This window comes from Gigantopelta aegis, chromosome 2, assembly GCF_016097555.1.
Source record: "Gigantopelta aegis isolate Gae_Host chromosome 2, Gae_host_genome, whole genome shotgun sequence".
Classification (NCBI taxonomy): Eukaryota; Metazoa; Mollusca; class Gastropoda; order Neomphalida; family Peltospiridae; genus Gigantopelta; species Gigantopelta aegis.
This window is the reverse complement of record NC_054700.1, coordinates 3,590,563-3,616,524: the sequence shown is the minus strand read 5'-3', so window position 1 is coordinate 3,616,524 and position 25,962 is coordinate 3,590,563. Positions and strand designations below refer to the sequence as shown.

The 25,962-nt window shown below is 39.3% G+C and overlaps 1 protein-coding gene across 1 annotated transcript; it reads left to right on the top strand.

Moving 5' to 3' along the window:
- Positions 1 to 575: 575 nt before the first annotated feature.
- On the top strand, positions 576 to 23,890 carry LOC121379933 (retinal dehydrogenase 2-like). Its single transcript, XM_041508627.1, has 14 exons — positions 576 to 693; positions 1,148 to 1,238; positions 3,889 to 3,993; positions 5,923 to 6,063; positions 6,898 to 7,024; positions 8,688 to 8,749; positions 9,900 to 10,028; positions 12,776 to 12,992; positions 18,056 to 18,240; positions 19,481 to 19,645; positions 20,320 to 20,477; positions 21,030 to 21,104; positions 21,720 to 21,759; positions 22,425 to 23,890. The coding sequence occupies exons 2-14, from the start codon at positions 1,179 to 1,181 to the stop codon at positions 22,452 to 22,454; spliced, it is 1,494 nt and encodes a 497-aa protein (XP_041364561.1). The 5' UTR covers positions 576 to 693; positions 1,148 to 1,178; the 3' UTR covers positions 22,455 to 23,890.
- Positions 23,891 to 25,962: the final 2,072 nt, after the last annotated feature.

Genomic DNA, 25,962 nt, shown 5'->3' with positions numbered 1-25,962 from the left:
AACGGATCCAATGTTTTGTAGAAGATCCCAATAACTGGATTGGCCACATTTTAGCTAAGGAGGGGTGCATAATATTCAGTTTACCATGGGTGGGGTAATGCAACCACCCTGTTTTGACATACTATTTGTTTTGTTTAACGACACAGGATCACATTGATTAATTAATCATCGACTATTGAATGTCAAACATTTGGTAATTCTGACAAGTAGTCATCAGAGGAAACCCGCTACATTTTTCCTAATGCAGCAAGGGATCTTTTATATGCACATTCCCACAGACAGGAAAGCACATACCAGGACCGTTGTCCAATTGTGGTGCACTGGTTGGAACTAGAGAAAAAAAATCAGTTGAATGGATCCACCTAGGTGGTTCGATCCTGTGACGCAATCACCTCCGGCGATAACTCAACCGACTGAGCTAACTTCCTGTATTGAATTACCCCCTCCCCTAGTCACCTCCCGCCCTAACCCTTTATCTTGATATTAATAAATAAGGGGTAGGGCTGGAGGTGACTCGAGCTACCCCTACCCCAAATTACCCTCCCCCATCTGCTCAAACAATTTCACATCTGCAGGTCAAGGTTTGTTATGGTTTTAATGCAGGGCGAGAGGATTTAAGCTTGGTCACAAGACATTACAGATTAAACACTGCACAGCGCATGGGGAACAGCTGGGAGTAGCGTTACAGCTCGTTTTAGGTTGCACTATACCAATTAATTTCCGGCTGGGTCGAAGTTCGAGGTGTACCGAACTTGTGATAGAGAAGTTAACACCACAAGTCCTGTGATTGGTTATAAATGTGAGTGTGTTGGTTGTAAAAAAAATTAGTTTCATCTGGGCTAAAAATGTATGCAATTTTATTTGATGTAGTACCACCGTGTCAAGTAGCCTTGTGCTTGGAACATGTATGGGGTACCTGTAAAAAAAAGTACTAAAATTTTGTGCGAAACTAGGGGTGTTGCAGAAACATCTGGTTATACCGAAAATGAGCCATGAAAGGTACCATTTTCTGCAGTTAATACTTTGAGGTAGGGGTTGTAGTACTGATATTTATGGGTCACAGTTTGGTTGATATATTGCATATAGTGTTTTTAAACACAAACGTTAACATGGTCGCCTATGGGATTTGAATTGGTATAGTCCAACCTTTACAACCGTACGGGAAGTGACGAGCTACAATGGCGTTCCCAACCCCACCGATAGCGCCAGTGAGAAATCCTGAAATCAAGTTTACCAAGGTAAGAGATTGATTATTTTACAACACAGGAATAACAAACATGGCGCACAATCCAGTGTGGCTAAACAGCTGGCTGTCAAAACGGACGTAGCTGATACTAGTACGGATAGTTATAAATAGAAATGTACGCCTTTCAATACATCGTCTGCAGTCATTCAGTCGCAAATCGTAATCGTTTCGACTGTGTGTGTGTGTATGTGTGTGTAGGAGGTGGGTGTTAAAGGGCAATGGATAAACTTTATTGCATATAAACATTCCACATTTGGAACTGGTTGCAAAACATGTATGTTATTTACAAGATATATTTATAAAGGCATGGCACAGACAAACGGGAAGGGGGTGGGGAGTAGCCCAGTGGTAAAGCGCTCGCTTGATGCGCTATTTCTCGTTCACGCCAGTACACCACGACTGGTATATCAAAGGTCGTGGTATGTGCTATCCTGTTTGTGGGATGGTGATATAAAAGCCTTAGTTTCCTTGCTACTACTGAAAAAAAAAAATGTAGCGGGTTTTCTCTCTGAGACTATATCAAAATGACCAAATGTTTGACATCCAATAGCCGATTATTAATAAATCAATGTACTCTAGTGGTATCGTTAAACAAAACAGATTTTACAGACAAACGGGATACTAAACTAATTATTGGTTAATACATGTATGATGAAAAACAAGTTTACAGAAGCAGGATCACGGTTTTGCTTAATAAATATAAATGTTTCATACATAGACATCATTTTGTAACGTAAAGTTAAATATTCATATAGTGTAGAGCGTGGAGTAGTATATTTCACACATATTATGATGTGATGATATTCATCTTCAGTCAGACTGCACTGATTATATAATCGTTCTTCTACTGGAGTACAGGATTTGTGTATTCAATGAATGGGTGCTTAACGACGCCCCAGCAAACACACGTGCATATTCGTTTAATTTGTTAGACATGTAGTGCGGTCGAAAAGAAACTGTAAAAGACATTAAATATAAGATATAAATATAAAATAGACAAATCATTAAAAAAATAAATATAAAACATGAAATAAAGCTTTACAGAGACAGAAATATTCGGTCTAGTGTTGGCCCAACTGTTAAAATTACCATATTATGACAATATATACGAGCCTGATGAAATTGATATTTTAACACCACCATTCAGCACACAACATAACCTGGTTCTGTGCTAATTGTACCCGTACCAATTTTAAATAATGGAACGTGTTTTTTGCGAGTGTGTTTATTTATTTATTTATTTATTTATTTATTTATTAGTTTTGTTTAGTTTGGTTTTTGTTTATGAATCACCTGATGTATTATAAACCGACTAAAATCCACACTAAGCCTGCTATATACCTTGCACTCATCCAAAAGAACATAAAACAATATTGAGTTCAACTCTTTCCTGTTCCAAGGCTTGAAATAGCCGGCTGCGAAATGCAAAGAGCAAAGAAAGAAATAAATGTTTTATTTAACGACGCACTCGTCAAATTGTATTTACGGTTATATGGCGTCAGACATATGGTTAAGGACCACGCAGATATTAAGAGAGGAAACCTGCTGTCACCACTTCATGGGCTACTCTTTTCGATCCCACAGACAGGGTAGTACATAACACGGCCTTTGATATACCGGTCGTGGTGCACTGGCTGGAACGAGAAATAGCTCAATGGGCCCACCGACGGGGATCGATCCCAGACCGACCGCGCGCTATACCACTGGGCTAGGTCCCGCCCGTGTAAATGAGCAATCCATTTTCTAGATCTAGCAGATGAGATGAATTTTCACTTGCTAAAACCACACAAAACAATCGCCGGCCATTTTGTCAAGAGGCAGATGTAAAACCCACAATTGTGAGAACAATTGTGGGTACCGAACTGCAAGGTTACGTGCCCTGCTAAACAGACTACTATAAATGTATCTTGTGATTCTGCAATATTGTAATTCCATAATGCTCGAAATACATTTCGGAGGTCCAAAAATTTCGCACACTATCCCAAACTTTCCCCTCACTCTGATTCTGTCTTATTTCCAGCAGGCTATTTTTGTTACTAGAAGTATAAGCGTATGAGACGGGGAATCTTTAGGGCAATTGTCCCCCTAGTGTTGGATCAAATCCTCAAATTCGGGCAAAAACAATAGAAATATCCTGGCAAAATTAACTGGTCTGAAACCTTTTCACCGTGTATTTCTATCATTCTAACCCACAATATTAGTTGTAATCCATGCAAAAATGCGTAGTGATTCGTTTACAACCTTATATAGCCGTGTTACTATTTTTGCACTGGACCATGGACAAGGCCCACATTTTGTGGTCGTGCAGCTAGATGATGATAACAGGCTTATTTTAATAGTATGACTATACACATTCTTTGACCGAAATTTAACAACCAAAACAACACACATATCTTGTTTTTAAGGGTCATACTATGACAACGAATGGCGTTCTATATTATTATATGCATGCTGCTAACTGATATAGATGGTCATATACATTTTTACCAGACTAACATTATTATTGTAATTCATCTTGTTTTCTTTTTGTTTTTGCTGTTTTGTTTTTTGTTTAATTTTTTTGTAACGGGGGAGGGGGGGGGGGGGTGTGTGTCGAACAAAGCGTATTGTTTTGGGGGGTTACATTGTTGTTTTTCTTGCAGCTGTTTATCAACAATGAGTTTGTGGACTCTGTGAGCGGCAAGACGTTCCCGACCATTAACCCAGTAAACGGAGAGAAAATAGCAGACGTCCAGGAGGGCGACAAGGTCAGAACTCGGCGTACCGTACTTCTTTAAATAAACATACCGTACTTCTTTAAATAAACATAGCGTACTTCTTTAAATAAACATAACGTATTTCTTTAAATAAACATACCGTACTTCTCTAAATAAACATACCGTATTTCTTTAAATAAACATACCGTACTTCTTTAAATAAACATACCGTATTTCTTTAAGTGTAGGTTTGGTTTTAACTAGACCAACATACCGTACTTCATTAAGTATAAGACTGGTTTTAAATAGAGCAACATACCGTACTATATCAAGTATAAGACTGGTTTTAAATGGAGCAACATACCATACTTCATTAAGTATAAGACTGGTTTTAAATAGAGCAACATACCTTACTATATTAAGTATAAGTCTGGTTTTAAATAGAGCAACATACCAGACTTCATTAAGTATAAGTCTGGTTTTAAATAGAGCAACATACCAGACTTCATTAAGTATAAGTCTGGTTTTAAATAGACCACTGTACCGTACTTTAATAAGTATAAGTCTGGTTTTAAATAGAACACTGTACCGTACTTCATTAAGTGTAAGTCTGGTTTTAAATAGAACAACATACTGTACTTCATCTAGTGTAAGTCTGGTTTTAAATAGAACAACATACTGTACTTCATTAAGTATAAGTCTGGTTATAAATAGAACACTGTACCATACTTCATTAAGTATAAGTCTGGTTATAAATAGAACACTGTACCGTACTTAATTAAGTATAAGTCTGGTTATAAATAGAACACTGTACCATACTTCATTAAGTATAAGTCTGGTTATAAATAGAACACTGTACCGTACTTAATTAAGTATAAGTCTGGTTATAAATAGAACACTGTACCGTACTTAATTAAGTATAAGTGGTTTTAAATATAACACTGTACCGTACTTAATTAAGTATAAGTCTGGTTATAAATAAAACATTGTACCATACTTCATTAAGTATAAGTCTGGTTATAAATAGAATTACATACCGTACTTCATTAAGTATAAGTCTGGTTATAAATAGAACACTGTACCGTACTTCATTAAGTGTAAGTGTGGTTTTAAATAGAACAACATACTGTACTTCATTAAGTATAAGTCTGGTTATAAATAGAACACTGTACCATACTTCATTAAGTATAAGTCTGGTTATAAATAGAACACTGTACCGTACTTAATTAAGTATAAGTCTGGTTATAAATAGAACACTGTACCATACTTCATTAAGTATAAGTCTGGTTATAAATAGAACACTGTACCGTACTTAATTAAGTATAAGTCTGGTTATAAATAGAACACTGTACCGTACTTAATTAAGTATAAGTGGTTTTAAATATAACACTGTACCGTACTTAATTAAGTATAAGTCTGGTTATAAATAAAACATTGTACCATACTTCATTAAGTATAAGTCTGATTATAAATAGAATTACATACCGTACTTCATTAAGTATAAGTCTGGTTATAAATAGAACACTGTACCGTACTTCATTAAGTGTAAGTGTGGTTTTAAATAGAACAACATACTGTACTTCATTAAGTATAAGTCTGGTTATAAATAAAACATTGTACCATACTTCATTAAGTATTGGTCTAGTTTTAAATAGAACCACGTACCATACTTCATTAAATATAGGTCTAGTTTTAAATAGAACCACATACCATATTTAGAAAAACAAATGGTGGTCGTCTCCATAACCGTCACGTGCGTGTCTAAAAATATTTTTAAAATGTATTTCATGGTATTAAAAACGCCAAGATGACCAGAAACACGTTGGATGAATGAACGTGGATCATGTCTACAAACTCTGTAATGTAACGTCTGATTTCGATTATCGAAAACGACTCTGATAGTGAAACATACGCCGTAGTGTTTAAAAACTAGGGTCTGTCACTTTAAGATTTTCATATTTTGGTAACACTACGTTCCAGGCTGATGTCGACAAGGCAGTTGCTGCCGCCCAGAAGGCGCTGGAGTTCGGGTCTCCGTGGCAGAAGATGGACGCCAGTCAGCGGGGTCGTCTGCTCAACAAACTCGCGAACCTCATAGACAGGGACTGCGGATATTTGGCGGTATGAAGAAATAACTAAATTTCTAATATTTCGTTAAATTATTTTTCTTGTTATATGTCCTTTAAAGGTACCATCTGACGGAAGATTTTTATAACCATTTCCCCACATGTATTGTTTTTGATGCGGCGCGGACGTGGAGCGCATAAAAAAAAAACCGAGCCACGCATAACTATGGACACGCTGTCTTTCAAAACCACAGAATCAGTTTTGCGCACACGAAAAACGGTTCTTATTTGGACGGATATGTATAGGACGTTGCAAGTTAGGGGGTACATGAAAGGTGGCAGGGCTGTATGTGTGTTGACTGGAACACTGGTGCTTCAGGTGAACGTCAAAAGGGATACCCCCCACCCACCCCCACCCCCCCCCCCCCCCGCCACCCCTGCCTCTCTAATTTACCAGACAGGATCATCAAACTTGTCTCGACAATACATCTGTGGAAGGTGGTGAGTCGCATTGGTATAACTTGCCCGCCATGGTTGTCGTAAAACATTTAAATCTATAACTGTCGCAAAACTGTTGATTGAAGATTAAAAGTTACTGTGTCATGAACCATTTAAATCTACGACTGTCGCAAAAGTTGTAGATTGAAGATTTAAAATTAATGTGTCGTGAAACATTTAAATCTACAACTGTCGTGAAAGATTTAAATTTACAACTGTCGTAAAAAATTAGTTACCGTGTCGTAAAACATTTCAATTTACAACTGTTATAAAACATTTAGAGTTTCTGTGTCGTAAAACATTTACATTTACAACTGTCGTAAAACATTTGGAGTTACTGTGTCGTAAAACATTCAAATTTACAACTGTCGTAAAACATTTAACTCTGCAGAGTTTAGAGTGTGTCGACAACGGAAAACCTTACGCCGCAGCCTTCTTCGTTGACACCCAGGGAAGCAATACCCTCCGATACTACGCGGGCTGGGCCGACAAGATAACGGGACAGACAATCCCAGTGGGTAAGCGACTCTTGTGTAGGTTGCACTGTACCAAATCGTAGAGTTCCGTGTTAAAGTTCGAGGTGCGCCATCAAATATTATGAAAGAAAGAAAGAAAGAAATGTTTTATTTAACGACGCACTCAACACATTTTATTTACGGTTATATGGCGCCAGACATATGGTTAAGGACGACACAGATTTTGAGAGGAAACCCGCTGTCGCCACTACATGGGCTACTCTTCCGATTAGCAGCAAGGGATCTTTTATTTGCGTCAAATATTATGAAGTCAAAGCAGCTGTATAGCTCTGATTGGTAGTAATATGTGACACTGATTTATTTCTGCAAATATTAGATATTGCCAAATGATTAATATACTTTTACTTAGTATACAGTTGTTAGACAGTATACGCCATAGGCACAAGGAAAAATAGAATTTTCTTCAAAATAATTGTGTTGCTAGTAAAAACATTCTGAACTCATTTAAATGTCATGGGACACCCTATTATTTTGTAGGTAAATTAAATGTGTGTTTAATACACTATTTCGTTTTAATTATTCTTGTTCTAAATGCTGCACTTTGTTTTTGTATTCAATTTTCTCCTGTTGAACATTTAACCTTGTGGTTTTAGACCAAATGTTATTTGTATAATATTATTTATCAAAATACTATTAAATATAGAAAACAGCGAAATATGACACTTTATCTTTGAGCATGAGCATTTAATGACTGGATCTAGCGTTGTACAATTTTAAAGGGACAATCCTGTGTTTACAACAATTGGAAAATGTTTCCGACCAATAGAGCCTTATCCATAAGATAACATACAAATTAAATACATTTTCTTATTTAGAATATCAGTGTCTGTATTTACAAGGTGTTTGTTGTTGTCCTAATGCTTGAAGTAGCCCAAACCGGATTTGACCTTTCAATAATTTTGTACATACCAAAAAATATATATCATGAATTAAAGTAAAAACTGAGTGCTACAAGCATTAGTATACGACTGCAAACACATTCGATATACAGACACTGGTATTCTAAACAAGAAAATACATTTAGTATGAAATAGTAGTCGCCAACAAGGTTGTGTTATCGCAAACATCTTACAATGGCTGCAAACTCGGGACAGTCCCTTTAATTAAACAAATAAAATAAAATAAACTCTTTCACTATAATTTACATTGTATTTGTATTTATATGGTTTTCCATCGGTCTACAGGCTGTTAGGTACTGGGTTCGGATCCCAGTCGAGGCATGGGATTTTTAATCCAGATACCGACTCCAAACCCTGAGTGAGTGCTCCGCAAGGCTCAATGGGTAGGTGTAAACCACTTGCACCGACCAGTGATCCATAACTGGTTCAACAAAGGCCATGGTTTGTGCTATCCTGCCTGTGGGAAGCGCAAATAAAAGATCCCTTGCTGCCTGTCGAAAAAAGAGTAGCCTATGTGGCGACAGCGGGTTTCCTCTTCAAAACAGTGTAAAAATGACCATATGTTTGACGTCCAATAGCCGATGATAAGATAAAAAATCAATGTGCTCTAGTGGCGTCGTTAAATAATACAAACTTTACTTTTTTTTATATGGTTTTGCACGTCTGTTAACTGATATTCTGCTGTCTCTAAGCCGAATGTAAAACATACAATTATAAATGTTGACTGTAAACTGTATTTTTTTCAGATGGGAATTATTTATGTTACACGAAACACGAACCAGTGGGAGTGTGCGGTTCCATTATACCAGTGAGTTGTCTTCCCTTTTTATTCCTCTTATTTTGTCCAGAGCGTGATGTGCTTACTGAATCAACCCATTGTTGATTTCCCATTCGAATCAGTCATTAAAAACATTTGGTAATTCAAAAACATACACTTCAGTGGAAACACAATACTGTTTTCTACTAGCAGCAAAGGATCTTGTATATGCTATTATCCACACACAGGACAGCACAGTACATACCACAGACTTTGCTGATATACAAGTCGTGGTTGAGTTAAAATCTTGAATACTGTTTCAAACGTCAAACTTTCAAAGCCATGTCTTCATTAATTGTCTTAGAACTGTGTCTTTTGTCAAATCTTTATTGATTCTTCTGTTCTGTTCTGTTCTGTTCTGTTCCACATCATTTAATTCATCCCTCTAACCCCCAGGTGATTTATGTTACTCCGTACGCAGATTAATTGTCTTGTACAATACCAGTGTTACATGAATCAGTTGCAATTAATATGATTTTTATTATATGAATGTTATGAAACCAGTGCTCGAAATTAACGACGGCGCCGACTGTAATAGTTGCGATATGAATTACTGTGGAAGTGTCTTTGTCGCTGGATAAACTTTATTGTAATCGGTTGAGGGGATACTACTAGTATTTGCTTTTAAAGTTATGTTTTCTTGTTTGCAAGGGTCGGAACATAGCTCAGTGGTACAGCGCTCGCCTGATGCGCGATCGATCTAGGATCGATCCCCGTCGGTGGGCCCATTGGGCTATTTCTCGTTCCAGCCAGTGCTCCTCAAACTGATGTAACATAGGCCGGGGTATGTACTACCCTGTCTGTGGGATGGTGCATATAAAAGATCCCTTGCTGCTAATCGAAAAGAGTGTCGACAGTAGGTTTCCTCTTTCAATATCTGTGTGGTCCTTAACCATATGTTCGACTCCTTATAACCGTAAATAAAGTGTGTTGAGTGCGTCATTAAATAAAATATTTCCTTCCTTCTTTTTTTTGTGTGCAAAAGTCAATGGGTTAAAATTGCTATTGGCAGACTCAAAACTGCCATAGGTGAGTATTCTGCCAATGGGGGTGGGTGGGGGGGGGGGGGGTAAAGTTGCTATATATAATATATGTTAACGTTGGAGCGCTGTTGTGATATAGTTCAGTGTAATGTTTTCAGTGGAACTTTCCAATCCCGATGTTGTTGTGGAAGATTGCTCCAGCTCTGGCGTGTGGCAATTCTGTGATCGTGAAGCCCGCCGAGCAAACCCCGCTCACCGCTCTGTACATAGCATCTCTCGTTAAAGAGGTAAGTCAAATGGCTAACTCTCGACCATCTAAGTCAAATCAGTCAAATAGCTCCAAATTCATTTCGATGAACCGTTCCAAATTATGCGACGCTGGTTGGGCAGCTCGGGCGACGACTTCTGTAGCGCTAAAGACGTCTAGACAATGTCACACCATTTGCGAAATTAACCACGCCAATAGTCACCTTTTTGAAATAGTTGGATCGAAAGGTAGTCATATTTATTGAAGAAATAAGAGATATATATGTAGAATATCACTGATAAATGATATGGTGATAAAATAAGGAAGCGAAACTTACGTTTAGTATGTTTAGACTTTCATGTTTGTATATTACGTTTCAACATTGTTTCACTAACGATTCAAGCGGTAGAGAGTGATACAAGACAGAACTTACCTAACCCACGATGCCATCACAAATAACTCAGACTAGGTTCAGGAATTGTGCATCCATATGTGTTTTTGCTGTTTCTTTTAAATGCTAGAACACTGAGATGTGTGCCCAGGACAGCTTGGTTGAACTTTAATGGGATATAAGCACGAAAATAAAGTTGAACTGAACTGAACTAGAACATGTCTTAATGATGCTACTTTCAATTTACCTACCGGCCTCGGTGGCGCAGTGGTTAAGCCATCGGTCTCCAGGCTGGTGGGTACTGGGTTCGGATCCCAGTCGAAGCATGGGATTTTTAATCCAGATACCGACTCCAAACCCTGAGTGAGTGCTCCGCATGGAAAACATTCTTTGTGATCGGATTTAATTTCTGTACACATGTAACCCCTACTGACGTCAAACATCAGTGGTTCCAATTCTAGCCACATGTAAAGCGCCCCTATTATGGGAAGGGTCTATATAGAAATATAATTAAGTAGAACAAACGCAAAACAATTTATTGCAATTTATTAAATTTTTATTTACACAAACAAGAAAATCAGTTCATTTTCACTTTTGGATTATCAAAGCTAAATACAGTTTTGGTTGGTTGGCTCTTATTTATTCTTTAACACTCGGATATTATGTTCAATTAAAAAAAAAAAAAAAAAAAAATTACAATACTTACGATAAAATTTAATAACAAAACACAAGTGACTGAATAATTTGATTTATAAAACAACAATAACCGGGGCCGAAACGACTAGTGTTATGGGGCCGAAACGTCTAGGGCCGAATGTGTAGCGGGGCCGAAACGTCTCGAAAGCATTAGATACATATTATTCGAATCCGGGTCGTTTCGCCCTAAAACCATTTTGAACTCTGCGCTGTTTCGCCCTTAGTCATATTCACCCAGGGTTGGTTCGCAAATCATTGCCAGTCTGTGCAGCCTTCAGAAGTCCACAAAACAACCAGATCAGGGACCGTCCCCGTAGCGGCCGACCACCCGTAACAACCCCTCGCCAAGACGACTGGATCCGAACTACGCATACACGAAACAGGTTCCAGCCAGCAACCCTCACAGCCCGAACCATCCCTTTCTCCAGCGTTTAGTGGCCTCAATGAGACGACGGTGCCAGGTCTGTATCAATGCTCAAGGTGGACATACTCTCTACTGACTGTGTGAACTTCGCTCTGGACCCCCTCTAGTAATGTGGCTCATTTGCATATGGCAGGTGCGCCCCTTTCATGGACTATTGCTCGTTTCCATACCTTCGGACATTTCTTTTTCCGTGTTATAACGTTTCATACACGGCAGAAACTATCTTTGTCTTTTGTGTGTCACAATAACTTTTGCCTTTTACTATATAAGATAAGATAACATCTAAGAATCATCTTAGTATACTCAAATCGTAACCCAGTTTTGAACACACACATCCTGATAACCCTACACACACACATCCTGATAACCCTACACACAGACACACACACACACACACACACACACACACACACACATCCTGATAACCCTACACACACACACACGCACACACACCCTGATAACCCTACACACACACACCCTGATAACCCTACACACACACCCTGATACCCCCCCCCCCACACACACACACACTGATAACCCTAGACACACACACACACACACACACACACACACACTAATAACCCTACACACACACACACACATACTGATAACCCTAGACACACACACACACACACACATACTGATAACCCTAGACACACACACACACACACACATACTGATAACCCTAGACACACACACACATACTCATAGCCCTAGACACACACACATACTGATAACCCTACACATACACACACACACACACACTGATAACCCTAGACACACACACACATACTGATAACCCTAGACACACACACACACACACACACATACTGATAACCCTACACACACACACACACACACACACATACTGATAACCCTAGACACACACACACACATACTGATAACCCTAGACACACACACACACATACTGATAACCCTAGACACACACACACACACACACACACACACACACATACTGATAACCCTACACACACACACACATACTGATAACCCTACACACACACACACATACTGATAACCCTAGACACACACACACACATACTGATAACCCTAGACACACACACACACACACACACATACTGATAACCCTAGACACACACACACACACACACACACACATACTGATAACCCTACACACACACACACACACAAACACACACCCTGATAACCCTACACACACACTCACGCTCACACAAGCAACCCTCCAACAAATGACATAATCCGGCTGTGATATGTGGAATTTACTGTTTTGTAGGCTGGTTTTCCGCCTGGCGTGGTAAACATTATCCCAGGCTATGGGCCAACAGCCGGCGCCGCCATTTCGTCACACCCTGACATCAACAAAGTGGCTTTCACCGGGTCAGCGGAGGTCGGGCGCATCGTTATGGAAGCGGCGGCAAAGTCGAATCTGAAACGCGTCACCCTCGAACTGGGCGGAAAGAGTCCCAGCGTCATATTTGCGGACACCAACCGTATGTAAACATTATGCGTCATGCGTCATATAACAACAGGGCTGTACCTAGCTAGGAATTACGCCCCTCTTCATAAAAATACCACACCTACATCACAAAAAACAACAACAAACCACCACCAAATCAAATCAAATCAAAACACAGAACAGTACAATAGGAACACAACAACAAACCACAAACCACAAGAAATGAAGTAAATTTGTTTTATAAAAACATAAAATAAAATAAATGGCACTAAATGAGGGAGGAGTAAGGTTGCCAACCCGACTTCCCTCTCACTAACAACACGCCGCTACGCCCTGTTCTGGACAGATAGTAAGGTTGTCAACCCGACTTCCCTCTCACTAACAACACTCCGTTACGCCCTGTTCTGGACAGATAGTAAGGTTGCCAACCCGACTTCTCTCTCACCAACAACACACCGCTACGCCCTGTTCTGGACAGATAGTAAGGTTGCCAACCCGACTTCCCTCTCACCAACAACACACCGCTACGCCCTGTTCTGGACAGATAGTAAGGTTGTCAACCCGACTTCCCTCTCACTAACAACACGCCGCTACGCCCTGTTCTGGACAGATAGTAAGGTTGCCAACCCGACTTCCCTCTCACTAACAACACGCCGCTACGCCCTGTTCTGGACAGATAGTAAGGTTGCCAACCCGACTTCTCTCTCACTAACAACACGCCGCTACGCCCTGTTCTGGACAGATAGTAAGGTTGCCAACCCGACTTCCCTCTCACTAACAACACGCCGCTACGCCCTGTTCTGGACAGATAGTAAGGTTGCCAACCCGACTTCCCTCTCACTAACAACACGCCGCTACTCCCTGTTCTGGACAGATAGTAAGGTTGCCAACCCGACTTCCCTCTCACTAACAACACGCCGTTACTCCCTGTTCTGGACAGATAGTAAGGTTGCCAACCCGACTTCTCTCTCACTAACAACACACCGTTACGCCCTGTTCTGGACAGATAATCCAGATTATTCCAACCTTAATTGGGTATGAGCACAAAAATAAATTGAAATAAAATATAATATGAAAATGTGTCTTATTTTAGTTTTGCTTAGTACTCGTTCCAGCCAGTGCACCACGACTGGTATATAAAAGGCCGAAGTATGTGCTATCCTGTCTTTGGGATGGTGCACATAAAAGATCCCTTGCTACTAATGGACAAAATGTAGCTGGTTTCCTCTCTAAGACTATATGTCAAAATTACCAAATGTTTGACATTCAATAGCCGATGATTAATAAATCAATTTGCTTTAGTACTGCTGTATTCTAGTGTATTTTACCCAGCCCCTCTCCCTGTAATTATTTTAAGTTCGGCACGTTCGTGTGCAAATGATTATAATATAAGGCAGGAAGGCACTGTTTTATTGGTGAAAGGTCATGGATTGGAACCCAAGCGGCTGGTGCTTATGAAACTTTAAGGCCCAAAACACACCAGGTCTTGGTCTGGGTCTGGGTCTAGCGAGTGTGGCACAGTCTGGTGTACTTTGACGTCTGGGTCTGTAACTGTCACGTGTTATCAATATAATAATATTAATGCGTTCATATCTTCAGATAAATTTACTTCTATAAACATAAACACTAAGTATGAGAAATCCACATTGATTAATATAGTATACCTTTCCTGTTGGTTATTAAGAAAAAATTAATGAGTAAGGCTCGAACATTGTGCAGTGTAAAAATATAGCGTATGTTTTATGACGTCTAGCAAAGCACCGAACCTGGATCTGGGTCTGGGCCCGGCAACCTTCTTGTGATATACATATATTGCATTTATTTATTATTTATTTGTTTGTTTGTTTATTTTGTGAAATTGGGTCCAGATGTGTAGTTAACGTCATCAGAGATGAGGTGTGTTTTGTCACATTCGATTCATTGAGTTTTATTTTGGACTGGCACCATACTCGCCAGACCCAGACCCAGATCCAGATCCAGATCCGGTGTCTTGGGCCTAAGACTCTAAACTCTAAAATACAGATCAGCAGAATCAGACTTCTAACAATAGGAAGAAGACAAAACCATTATACCTACAAAGGGTTTGGGTTGATCTCTCACCATGCTTTTCTTTACTACAGTAGCAGTAAAGGATATTTTAGATGCATTTTCCCACATAACATATAGGAGAGCACATACTTTCATATATATATAATAGTCGTGGGAAACTGGCTGAGATAGAGAGAAAAAACTATGATCAGTTAATGGATCCGCTGAAGAGGTTCGATCTTACTTTCAAAACACCTCAAGCCAATTCAGCTAGATCTGGTCCCTTGGTCGAACAGAAATGAGGGCACCAATATACTTTGGAAAGGCACCAAGGCAAACGTTTCCTTCAAAAAGAGGAGCTCAAAGACCAACTTTCTGGCAAGTTTTCTAAAACAAAAACGATTTCACGTTGGTGCCTTGGGCTTTCTAGTATACCAATGATACTAGTTCTTACATATACAACATGAATCTGTGGGAAGGTACGGTGGCAAACAAAGTAGGTCACCACGGCAAGTAAGAAGGGCAACCACCGCATTTGCTGTCGTTGTCCTGGGATGCTTTCAGCCAGACCTATCCAATCCAGTATTTATTTACATGCTCATATACCACTAGGGTTTCAAGCATGTCTGTTCTGGGCCCGGTCTCTGGATAGCCAGTGATCTGGTCCGGGACAGAAATATATGGGACAATTTTGAATTTTAAGACCAAAATAATAATGGGCTATTAAAAATTTGTGCGCAGTCCTAAAGCTATAAATTATATCTACTTCATTCTACTTATAATTTAGGCGCATTTTAGAACGGGCAGTCTAAATTTAAACATAGTATTTTTAACTTTAGCCCTTGCTGGTTGGGGAGGTGGAGGTTGGTAGCAAAGGTTAGGGCTCCCATCACAGGAATTATTTAGTAGCTGAAAAGAGGGGCAGCACTCATATTGGTAACCTTAGTGTGGCCGGCCGAAGGTCGGCCAAGGGGAGGGGGTAGCCCCCCGAACACCCACCTAACTCTCCCTACGGCCGAAACCGCCTACGCCTAAGCGTCCTAACCCCTAACTTCCGGTGGTATACCCCACCCCCCACCCCCACCCAACACGCCCCCAGCCGGTCAAACCGCGGTGCCCTCCACTCATGGTGCTCCTCATAAAAAAATTGAATCCCTAGTATCTGCCACTAGTAGAGTGGCATAGCAGTGTGCTCTGTTTAGTAGAAAAGAGGCAAGGTTTAAGAAAGTTTGCGTCTGGCCGGCCGATGATGCGGAAACGCATCCTGGTTGACCACTGGAAACCGTGGAGCCTCGCTGTCACCTACGGGAACAAAAACGTTATGTCATTCATAAAACGCTGTCACCCTTTAATTTATAAAAACCGTAGGGAGGGCACGAGGCAAGGGAAAACTGCCAGGGCTCTCCAGACGGCATGGGTGCAGCCCCATCGAATTAAAAACATTTTATTAGGTATATGGATAAAAATAATGATTTAAAAATATGACACAGATTAAAACACTGAGCATGCTTGTAAACATGTATACTAATATATTTTTAAAAACAATAACACCAAATATAAATTTGCCGTTATTTACAATATATTGTCTAGCCGGTGAGTGGGAAGTACATTACTGCCAGGTAATACACCCCCACCCCACCCCCCCCCCCCCCCCCCCCCCCCCCCCCCCCCCCCCCCCCCCCCCCCCCCCACACTTCTACTTACCCGAAGCTGACACTTACATTAACATTCATACCACAACCACAAACATATAAGAGAAAATATAATATTAAAATATATGGTCTAATGACCAATTTATATACATGTTATTTTAAAATTATTTAAAAGTAGTACTTTTAACATTAGCCCAACCTGCCAGGCGCGAGCGGCGGGCGAGTTCAGGAGCGCACTAACCTGAATAATTAGTGCAACAATAAGTTAGTAAGATTAATACTATATTAATAAAATTATCACCACTACTGATCTAAGTTATAAATAAATATCTTGTTAAATTACAACCTATCCGTCACCGCAAGAGGATAGTACACAACTGCGGTGACTTCAGGTATATTAAAATAGACTATATATTGGGCCCATCATCCGCCATAGAAGGATAGTACACAACGTATGGCGAGAGACGGACCCAACACGCATTAACCCCGCGTGGACGAAGTCCATATGAAATTATTATAAATCAGTAAATGGTATTTACAACCAATTCAATGTCATATAAGAAGTCCGGTGGGTACCTAAGTAATAATTGTCCCTATGAACAATATATATATATATATATATATATATATATATATATATATATATATATATATATATATATTAGTTAATGACCTTAATTAACCATAAAAAAACAGTTACAGACCAACAACAACTATAGTTAAAAACGACAACCGTACAGTGGTTAGTAAGAAAAAGAAAACTCATATAACAATATTGGTTTCAAAGACAAAAAAAAAAAGTTTGTTTTATTTAACGACGCCACTGGAGCACATTGATTTTTTATCTTATCATCGGCTATTGGACGTCAAACATATGGTCATTCTGACACTGTGTTTTAGAGGAAACCCGCTGTCGCCACATAGGCTTCTCTTTTTACGACAGGCAGCAAGGAATCTTTTATTTGCGCTTCCCACAGACAGGATAGCACAAACCATAGCCTTTGTTGAACCAGTTATGGATCACTGGTCGGTGCAAGTGGTTTACACCTACCCATTGAGCCTTGCGGAGCACTCACTCAGGGTTTGGAGTCGGTATCTGGATTAAAAATCCCATGCCTCGACTGGGATCCGAACCCAGTACCTACCAGCCTGTAGACCGATGGCCTGCCACGACGCCACCGAGGCCGGTAGGTTTCAAAGACAAAGGCAATCAGGAGCCTGTCAATTACTTGTTTGTGTTCAGCAGGTGGATTTAAGTTTTTCAGCTAGACCTACCAGAAAAACATCCGCTAGACTGGTTTATGCGCTTCACGTTCAACAAAATGGCCACGTCGGGAACCAATCAAATAGTTCGCGAACGTAGCAAAACGTTCGCTGACTGGCTGGTACACCTCGACTCGTCTGTTTGGTTTTTCAGTGGATGTAGCCGTGGAGCAGGCGCACCAGGCTCTGTTCTTCAACAACGGACAGGTGTGCGCCGCGGGGTCAAGGACGTATGTCCAGGAACCGATCTACGACGAGTTCGTCAAGCGCAGTGCGGAGAGAGCGAAACACAAGAAGGTCGGAGATCCCTTCGAACACAGCAGCGAGCTTGGACCCGTGGTAAGTATTGCCCTGCAATGGAGGAGAGATGGCGAAACACAAGAAGGTCGGAGATCCCTTCGAACATATCAGTGAGCTGGGACCCGTGGTAAGTACTGCCCTGTACAGGAAACAGCAGCGAGCTGGGACACGTGGTAAGTACTGCCCTACATCGGAGGAGAGAGGGCAAAACACAAGAAGGTCGGAGATCCCTTCGAACACAGCAGCGAGCTGGGACCTGTGGTAAGTAGTGCCCTGTACATGAAAACACAGCAGTCAGCTGGGACCTGTGGTAAGTACTGCCCTGCACGAGAGAACACAGCAGTGAGTTGAAACCCGTGGTAAGTACTGCCCTGTATGAGAGAACACAGCAGCGAGCTGGGACCCGTGGTAAGTAGTGCCCTGCATGGGACTAGAGAAGTGGTGAAGGAGGTTTCTATTTTTCTTTAATACCATTATTACCGGCCTGTATGACATCTTTTCCACTCGAAGAATATAACTTTTACGCTTTTTTGTTCTGCTTTATATAAATAAAAAATAATCTACCAAACATCTGAGCGTTCTCATCCTATACTTTGCTATTTTGTTGTCCAGACGCAAGAAATCACAACGACGAAACCATTTTCCGTAATCAAAACCGTATCTATGCGTAAGGCGAGGGCCGTACCCTGATCAAAATCCGGGGGGGGGGGGCGCACTACTTTTTTATAAACAAATGAAACACTGTACAAATTAAACCCTGGGATGTGTATGCTATTTTCTGGAGTAAAACAAAAAAGTGAGATTTTCAGGACCCCAGGAGGGTACGTCCCTGAAGGCAGAGTCGAAACGGTATTTTGGCAAATTTGTTACTACAAACCCAGATCTAGTTTTAACGTAGGTATACAATGAATTTGTTTGTTTTCATTGGGAAAACACAGTAGTATTTCCGCGAGTAGAGTACATGTTATGGCTTCCGTTCTCTACAACATTTCTGCAGTCGCCTCTGATAATTATTCATAGATAATTCCCACCAGTGCCGGATTTATAAAGGGGCAAAGGGGACAGTTGCCTCGAGGCCCCCTACCAGATGGGCCTCCCAGACTAAGAACTTTAATAATTATAACATTAGTTGTTTTTTTTGTGTTTTTTTGTCATGTCATTTTATTTCTATGTTTAGGGGCCCCCGAATCTGAAATGCCCTGGACTAAGGTCTAAATCCGGCCCTGATCCCCACTACAAGTTAGCCGTTGCTATAGTAACAGATAATTGGTATTTCTAGGTGGACGAAGATCAGTTTCACAAGGTACTCAGTTTGATTGACAGCGGAATCAAAGAAGGCGCCAAACTGCAGTGCGGCGGAAAACGACTCGGCGAGAAAGGTTACTTCATCCAACCCACCGTCTTTAGTGACGTCACTGAAGACATGCGCATCGGCAAAGAAGAGGTCAGTTTGGTATTAGGCTCGAAGCAAAACGGAGATTTGTTTAGCAATGTCCCAGCACATTATTTAATAAATGGCTGTTAATTTAGGTATCTGATATTAAATATATTGAACAAGACGTTGTAGCTCAGTGGTTAAGCTCGCGTATAATGCGTGGTTGGTCCGGGGTCGATCCCCGTCGGCGATAGAGTTATTTCTCATTCTAACCAATGCACCACGACCTGTATATCATAGGTCGTGGTATGTGCTATCCTGCCTGTGGGATGATGCATATAAAAGATTCCTTGCTATTGATGGAAAAATGTAGCGGGTTTCCTCTCCAAGACTATATGTCAAAATTACTATATGTTTGACATCCAATAGTCGATGATTAATAATTCAATATGCTCTAGTGGTTTTGTTAAACAAAATAAATTTTAACTTTTTTATATTGAACAGAAAAAAAAGCACAAACATTTATTACATATGTGGCCGAATTTACAAAAGAGGATTATTGAGTGTTTGTGTTAAATGTGTTTAAGTCTTAAATCTGAATCTCAACGACAAAACCTTTTTTAAGAAATCGTATCGCTGTACAAGGCAATGACAAAAATATATTTTCAGTTTTACTGATCCCATGGAGTGCGGATAAAATAAGACTCTTTTTTTTTGTCTCTATGTGCTACTTTATTTTGTAGATTTTTGGTCCTGTGCAGCAGATAATAAAATTCAAGACACTCGAAGAAGCCATAGAACGAGCCAACAAGACAGATTATGGTTTGGCGGCGGCCATATTTACCGAGAACATCAATACAATGCTGGCATTCACCAGCAGAGTTAAAGCAGGAACAATCTGGTAAAAAACAAATGTTGTTTACTACAGTCCCCTATGGGTCCAGATAAAATGTTGTAGATATAATGTACCATTTACATCCACATAATAACAAAAATTGAAAAACAAAAATTCATATAAAAATAGGGTCAGCTGCGATGTTTTCTAGGTAGAGTGGGGTTTCTGAAAACACACAATTTGTTTAGGTTTTTACTTATTTTGAGTATCTCATTAGGTCTGTATATATATTTATCTTGAAGGGTGTGAGGTAGTGAGGGGATGGGGGGTAAAGTGATAGTTGCCACCAAGTTTCTCCTTTTTATTTGAAAGTTAAAGTGCATTTTTGTATAGCTGAATAAGACTATATTTCTGTGACCAAATTCATTTCTTACTCTCCCACTAGTTATCAATAGGGCAAGTTAAGAGTTTGTCAAAGGCACAACCGACCTCCCAATGGGAGCTAGATATGTAGAGGTTGGGGTTCAGGGACATGCTTTGTGGAAATATGTTTAATGAAGATGCCCATGCAGAGACATGTATTTTCATACATTGAATCTAAAAGCTCTCTTTGTACAGGGTAAATGATTACAACATTGTACGCGACCAAGCCCCGTTTGGCGGTTTCAAACAGTCCGGATTCGGTAGAGAGCTGTAAGTATAATGTAGTCAATGCCGAATTTACCATGTAACTTGAATTTGTAGTATGTAAATAGTCATCGTGTTCATTCATATGGTCGTCTTAATGGGTTTTATGTTGCTCTGTTGTGATTGTGTGTTTTGGTGCGTAATGTGCACATGCCCGTTTATTAATTAAAGGGACAGACCCTAGTTCTTAAACACCAAGGCATATTATTTTTAAGGGTATTTCAACATCACAGACTCCTGTTTTGTTTCACTCCGTTGTATCCAAATTTGTTACAGGTTTGTAAATTAGCCAAACATAGTTTCCATTTTTACGAGTTGAAACTAGGGTCTAGGTAAAAAAAAATATGCCTTAGTGTTTAAAAACTAGTGTTTGCCCCTTGTATTTACCCCCCCCCCCCCCTAACTATTTGTATAACTGAGAAGGAAATAATATATAAGTTCAACACAAATACATAATTAATAAAGAATGTTTATTGAATATATACATTTTTATTTTTCTTCTAATAAATATTCCTGATAATGTTGGGGGTTTTATGTGTTACTGCTGTTTGTGTTCTTGCAATAAATTGGCATAGGGTGCTAGTGGTTGTATCATTTTCTTTCTCTTTTTTGTTGTTACAGAGGATCATATGCTCTACATGAGTACACAGAAGTTAAAACTGTAAGTTTGTTCCCCACAAATTTCACTGGCGTTTAGTATTATACTAGTTTAGTTAAAGCCTGTGATATTAGTTATATAAAACTACATGTATAAATATATACAGAATTGTTGGATAATTTTCTGGTAATAAGTATATAGAATTGTTGAATAGCTTTATGATACTAATTATAGAGATAGCTTTCTGATATTCATGGTATAGAATTGTTGAATAGTATTCCGATAATAATTATAGAGATAGATTTCTGATATTAATTGTATAGAATTGTTGAATAGTTTTCTGATAATAATTATATATATAGCTTTCTTATAATAACTATTCAGAATGTTGGATAGCTTTCTGATAATAATTTTACAGAATTGCAATGTGAATTTGTTTTCATCACATGTATTTATTGTATGTTTGTCCGTTCATTCATTCATTCATTCATTCATTCAGCCTGTCTGTGAGTTATACTGTCATTCATTTGAGCATTAATTTTTAAACCGAGATTTAAACAAAAATCATTAATACCATCATTATGACCATGTTTTCAACACACATGCATGTATGTGCAATAGTCTCATTGTATACTTCATTTAATGTTCATGTTGTAAAGGGAACTAACTCTGTAGGTCTGCTCATTCTGCAGGTTGTAAAGTTGCACTTCTTTACTTTACTTTACCAGGTGTTCGTGAAAACACCAGCCAAAATGTGATCGCACCAGCAGAAAAGGAAAACAACAACAACAACAAAACACAGAGAATAAAATGAAGAACAAGAACAAAAGAGAAAGAGAAAACTTTACTCAAGTTGTGGAAATGTCATAGTTACATTACAAACATTTAACATACATATATATTACCAACCTCTGTGGTGTCGTGGTTAAGCCATCGGACTACAGGCTGGTAGATACAGGGACAGTGTTTCTGCCAGCAGGGTAAAAGGGTAAAATTACGTATCCAAAAATAAATCTTTCCTTTTTTTTTGGCACCATACAGTATAACACTTTGGGGTTTTAAGTCTTCAACAAAGACTTGGAGAAACACTATGTCCTTTGTTGAAACAATACATTCTCTTGAACAAAAATAGAAAGTGGTGCACTGGCTGGAACGAGAAATAGCCCAATGGGCCCACTGACGCGGATTGATCCTAAACCGACCGCGCATCAAGCGAGCACTTGACCACTGGGCTACATCCCGCCCCCGGCTATTGGATGTCAGACGTGACGATTCTGACACAGAATCTTAAAGAAACCTTCAGCAGCAAGGAATCGTTTATATATGCACTTTCACGCAAACAACATATAAATAATAATAAATCAATGTGCTCTAGTGATGTTGTTAAACAAAACAAACTTTAATTTTTACACAGACGGGACAGCACATACCACAGCCTTTGGTATACCACTTGTGGGGCAGTGATTGGGGTGCACAAACAAAATTGAGAGTGGGTCCACTGATTGGATTCGATCCTTCGAACCAGGCACCTCAGGCGATCGCTGTTCTGACAAAGCTAGATTCCCCCCTCCCATATTATACACGAAATATCACATATAAGATAATCAATCAACGTTAACTGCACATCATAACCATAATTTGCATATTATTCAAACGAGTCCGGTGTCATTAATATCATATGTGGTAAACACAATATAAATATGTGTTATTGCTATGCCGCGAGATTAATGTGGTTTTCTGTGACGACAGCTGACGTGCGTGCGTGGCAGCGTGTGTCGACCTACCTTACAGAAATAAAGGCATGATATTAAAGCCACTGTCCTGAATTTTCTGTCATTGTAATATGTTCCAGATCAATGAAGCCGTTTTAACTATTAAATTGCATGTATATCATAAATTCATTTTCTTTTTTAGAATATCAGTGTATGTATGTATATCAGGCCCGGTGCTTATAAAAAAAGGTAGAGTCTAGACTCGAAACTCTAATAGAGTCTGAGATGTGAACGTCATGGCAACGCCATACAAATTGTACGCGTGTGACGTCATTAGAGATTGAGTCTGGACTCTAAAAGTTTTAAAAGCTCGGGTCCGGGTGTGTTTCGGTCGTCCTATGTTTGTAATAATCATAAACTGGATTTTTGTCCTCTCCATAATTTTGTATGTGCGAAAATAAATTGTCACCAAATAAAATAAACATTGAGTTATTATAAACAATGGGACGATCACAGAAAACGTGTTCAATGTGATGTGTTGATAAAAACAGAAACCAGAAAAACATCTTATTGAGAATGGCGGAGAACTCAAGATTAGACCCTTTAAACGATCTTGAATTAATTAATAATCCATAATGGGGGTAGAATTTAGCTCAGTCGGTTGACTGCTCGCTTGAGGTGCTTGTGTCGCAGGATCGAACCACCTCGGTGGATCTATTCAGCTGATTGGATTTTTTCTCATTACAACCAGTGCACCACAACTGGACAAAGGCCGTGGTATGTGCTTCCCTGACTGTGGGAAAGTGCATATAAAAGATCCCTTTCTGCATTAGGAAAACTAGCGGGTTTCCTCTGATGACTACGAATCGGAATTACCTATTGTTTTACATCCAATAGTCGATGATTAATTAATTAATGTGTTCTAGTGATGTCGTTAACCAAAACAAACAACCAATAACAATCCATAACATTTGATAAACTTGTCCATATGATTGAACGTAATCCATGCAAACGATATGTCATACCTTCCTGTACGAACCGTTAGCATCAAAGAGCAGGCATGTGTTCGTTCGTACGAAATTGGTGGAAAGCTAAGTAAAGTCAGTTTTAGGTACTCCAAACTTTACAACTAGAAACACATTGAATATATAGACACTGATATTCTATACAGGACATGGATAATACGACATAAGTGGTCGTTGGATGTCGTTTATCTTACAACGAGAAACACATTGAATATATAGACACTGATATTCTATACAGGAAATGGATAATACGACATATGTGGTCGTTGGATGTCGTTTATCTTACAATGAGTTTTTTTAAAACACGTATCTAACGAGCCAATGTGAGGTCGATACCTTTTTAAATAACGAGTTGTAAGATATATGGTATTTTAAAATTTCAAATGTAGTATACTATTTCTTACATGTCCTCAAAATCTAGGTTTAGAATTGATTTAAAATGTGTTTAGTGTGTACTGTTAGTAGATAAATGTACTATATTAGTCTCTAACAACTATGTCTACTTACTATTGTTTTGTTCTCGAGTGTTTTTTCTTGCTTGTCTACAAAGCATTGTTTGTTAGTTTATACTTTGATACGTTAAGACTTGGTGGAAATAAAGAAAGCTGTTTGGTATTGAATTATTATTCTTGTCATTTCACCGTCAGCGGGACGTTAAACATTAACGTTTGTTTCGTTTAACGACACCAGTAGAGCACATTGCATTATCAGCGGGATGTAGTCCAGTGGTGGAGTGCTCGCCTCAAGTCCGCCTCAAGTCCGATGGACCGATACAGAATCGATCGTTGGCGATGACTCAGGATTTTTGTTCTGTCCAAACCACTGCTGTATGACTGGTATGTACTGTCCTGTCTATGGGACAGATGCACTTAAAATATATCTTGTTTTATCAATAGGAGTAGCCTATGTGTCAAAATATCCATATGTTAGACAACAAATAGCATTAGTTTAAAATGTGCTTTGGTGTCATTAAACATTGGTTTCCATTCTAAACTAAGTGTCAGAATAATCAAAACCTCAGACATCAAACAACTCTACTTTATAATGTGCTGAGGTGTCATTCAATAAACCTTTCTTTCCTCTTTAGAACAAGCGTTGAAATAATCCTATGTTAGACACCAAATAGCCGTAGTTTAAATTGGGCTGAGGTGTTAAACAAACATTCCTTTCCTTTCTCTCACTAACTAGACCAAGCGTTGAAATAATCCTATGTTAGACACCAAATAGCCGTAGTTTAAATTAGGCTGAGGTGTCGTTAAACAAACATTCCTTTCCTTTTTCTCACTAACTAGACCAAGTGATGAAATAACCATATGTTAGACACCAAATAGCCGTAGTTTAAATTGGGCTGAGGTGTCGTTAAACAAACATTCCTTTCCTTTCTCTCACTAACTAGACCAAGTGATGAAATAACCATATGTTAGACACCAAATAACCGTAGTTTAAATTAGGCTGAGGTGTCGTTAAACAAACATTCCTTTCCTTTCTTTATTTGATGGTTTGTTTGTTTGTTTTGTTTAACGACACCC

Excerpts from the sequence above, each read along its gene's own strand:
- LOC121379933 (XM_041508627.1), top strand. The coding sequence starts at position 1,179 with ATGGCGTTCCCAACCCCACCGATAGCGCCAGTGAGAAATCCTGAAATC. Across the intron at positions 1,239-3,888 it reads CTGAAATCAAGTTTACCAAG|CTGTTTATCAACAATGAGTT; the intron begins GTAAGAGATTGA and ends TTTTTCTTGCAG. Across the intron at positions 3,994-5,922 it reads ACGTCCAGGAGGGCGACAAG|GCTGATGTCGACAAGGCAGT; the intron begins GTCAGAACTCGG and ends ACTACGTTCCAG.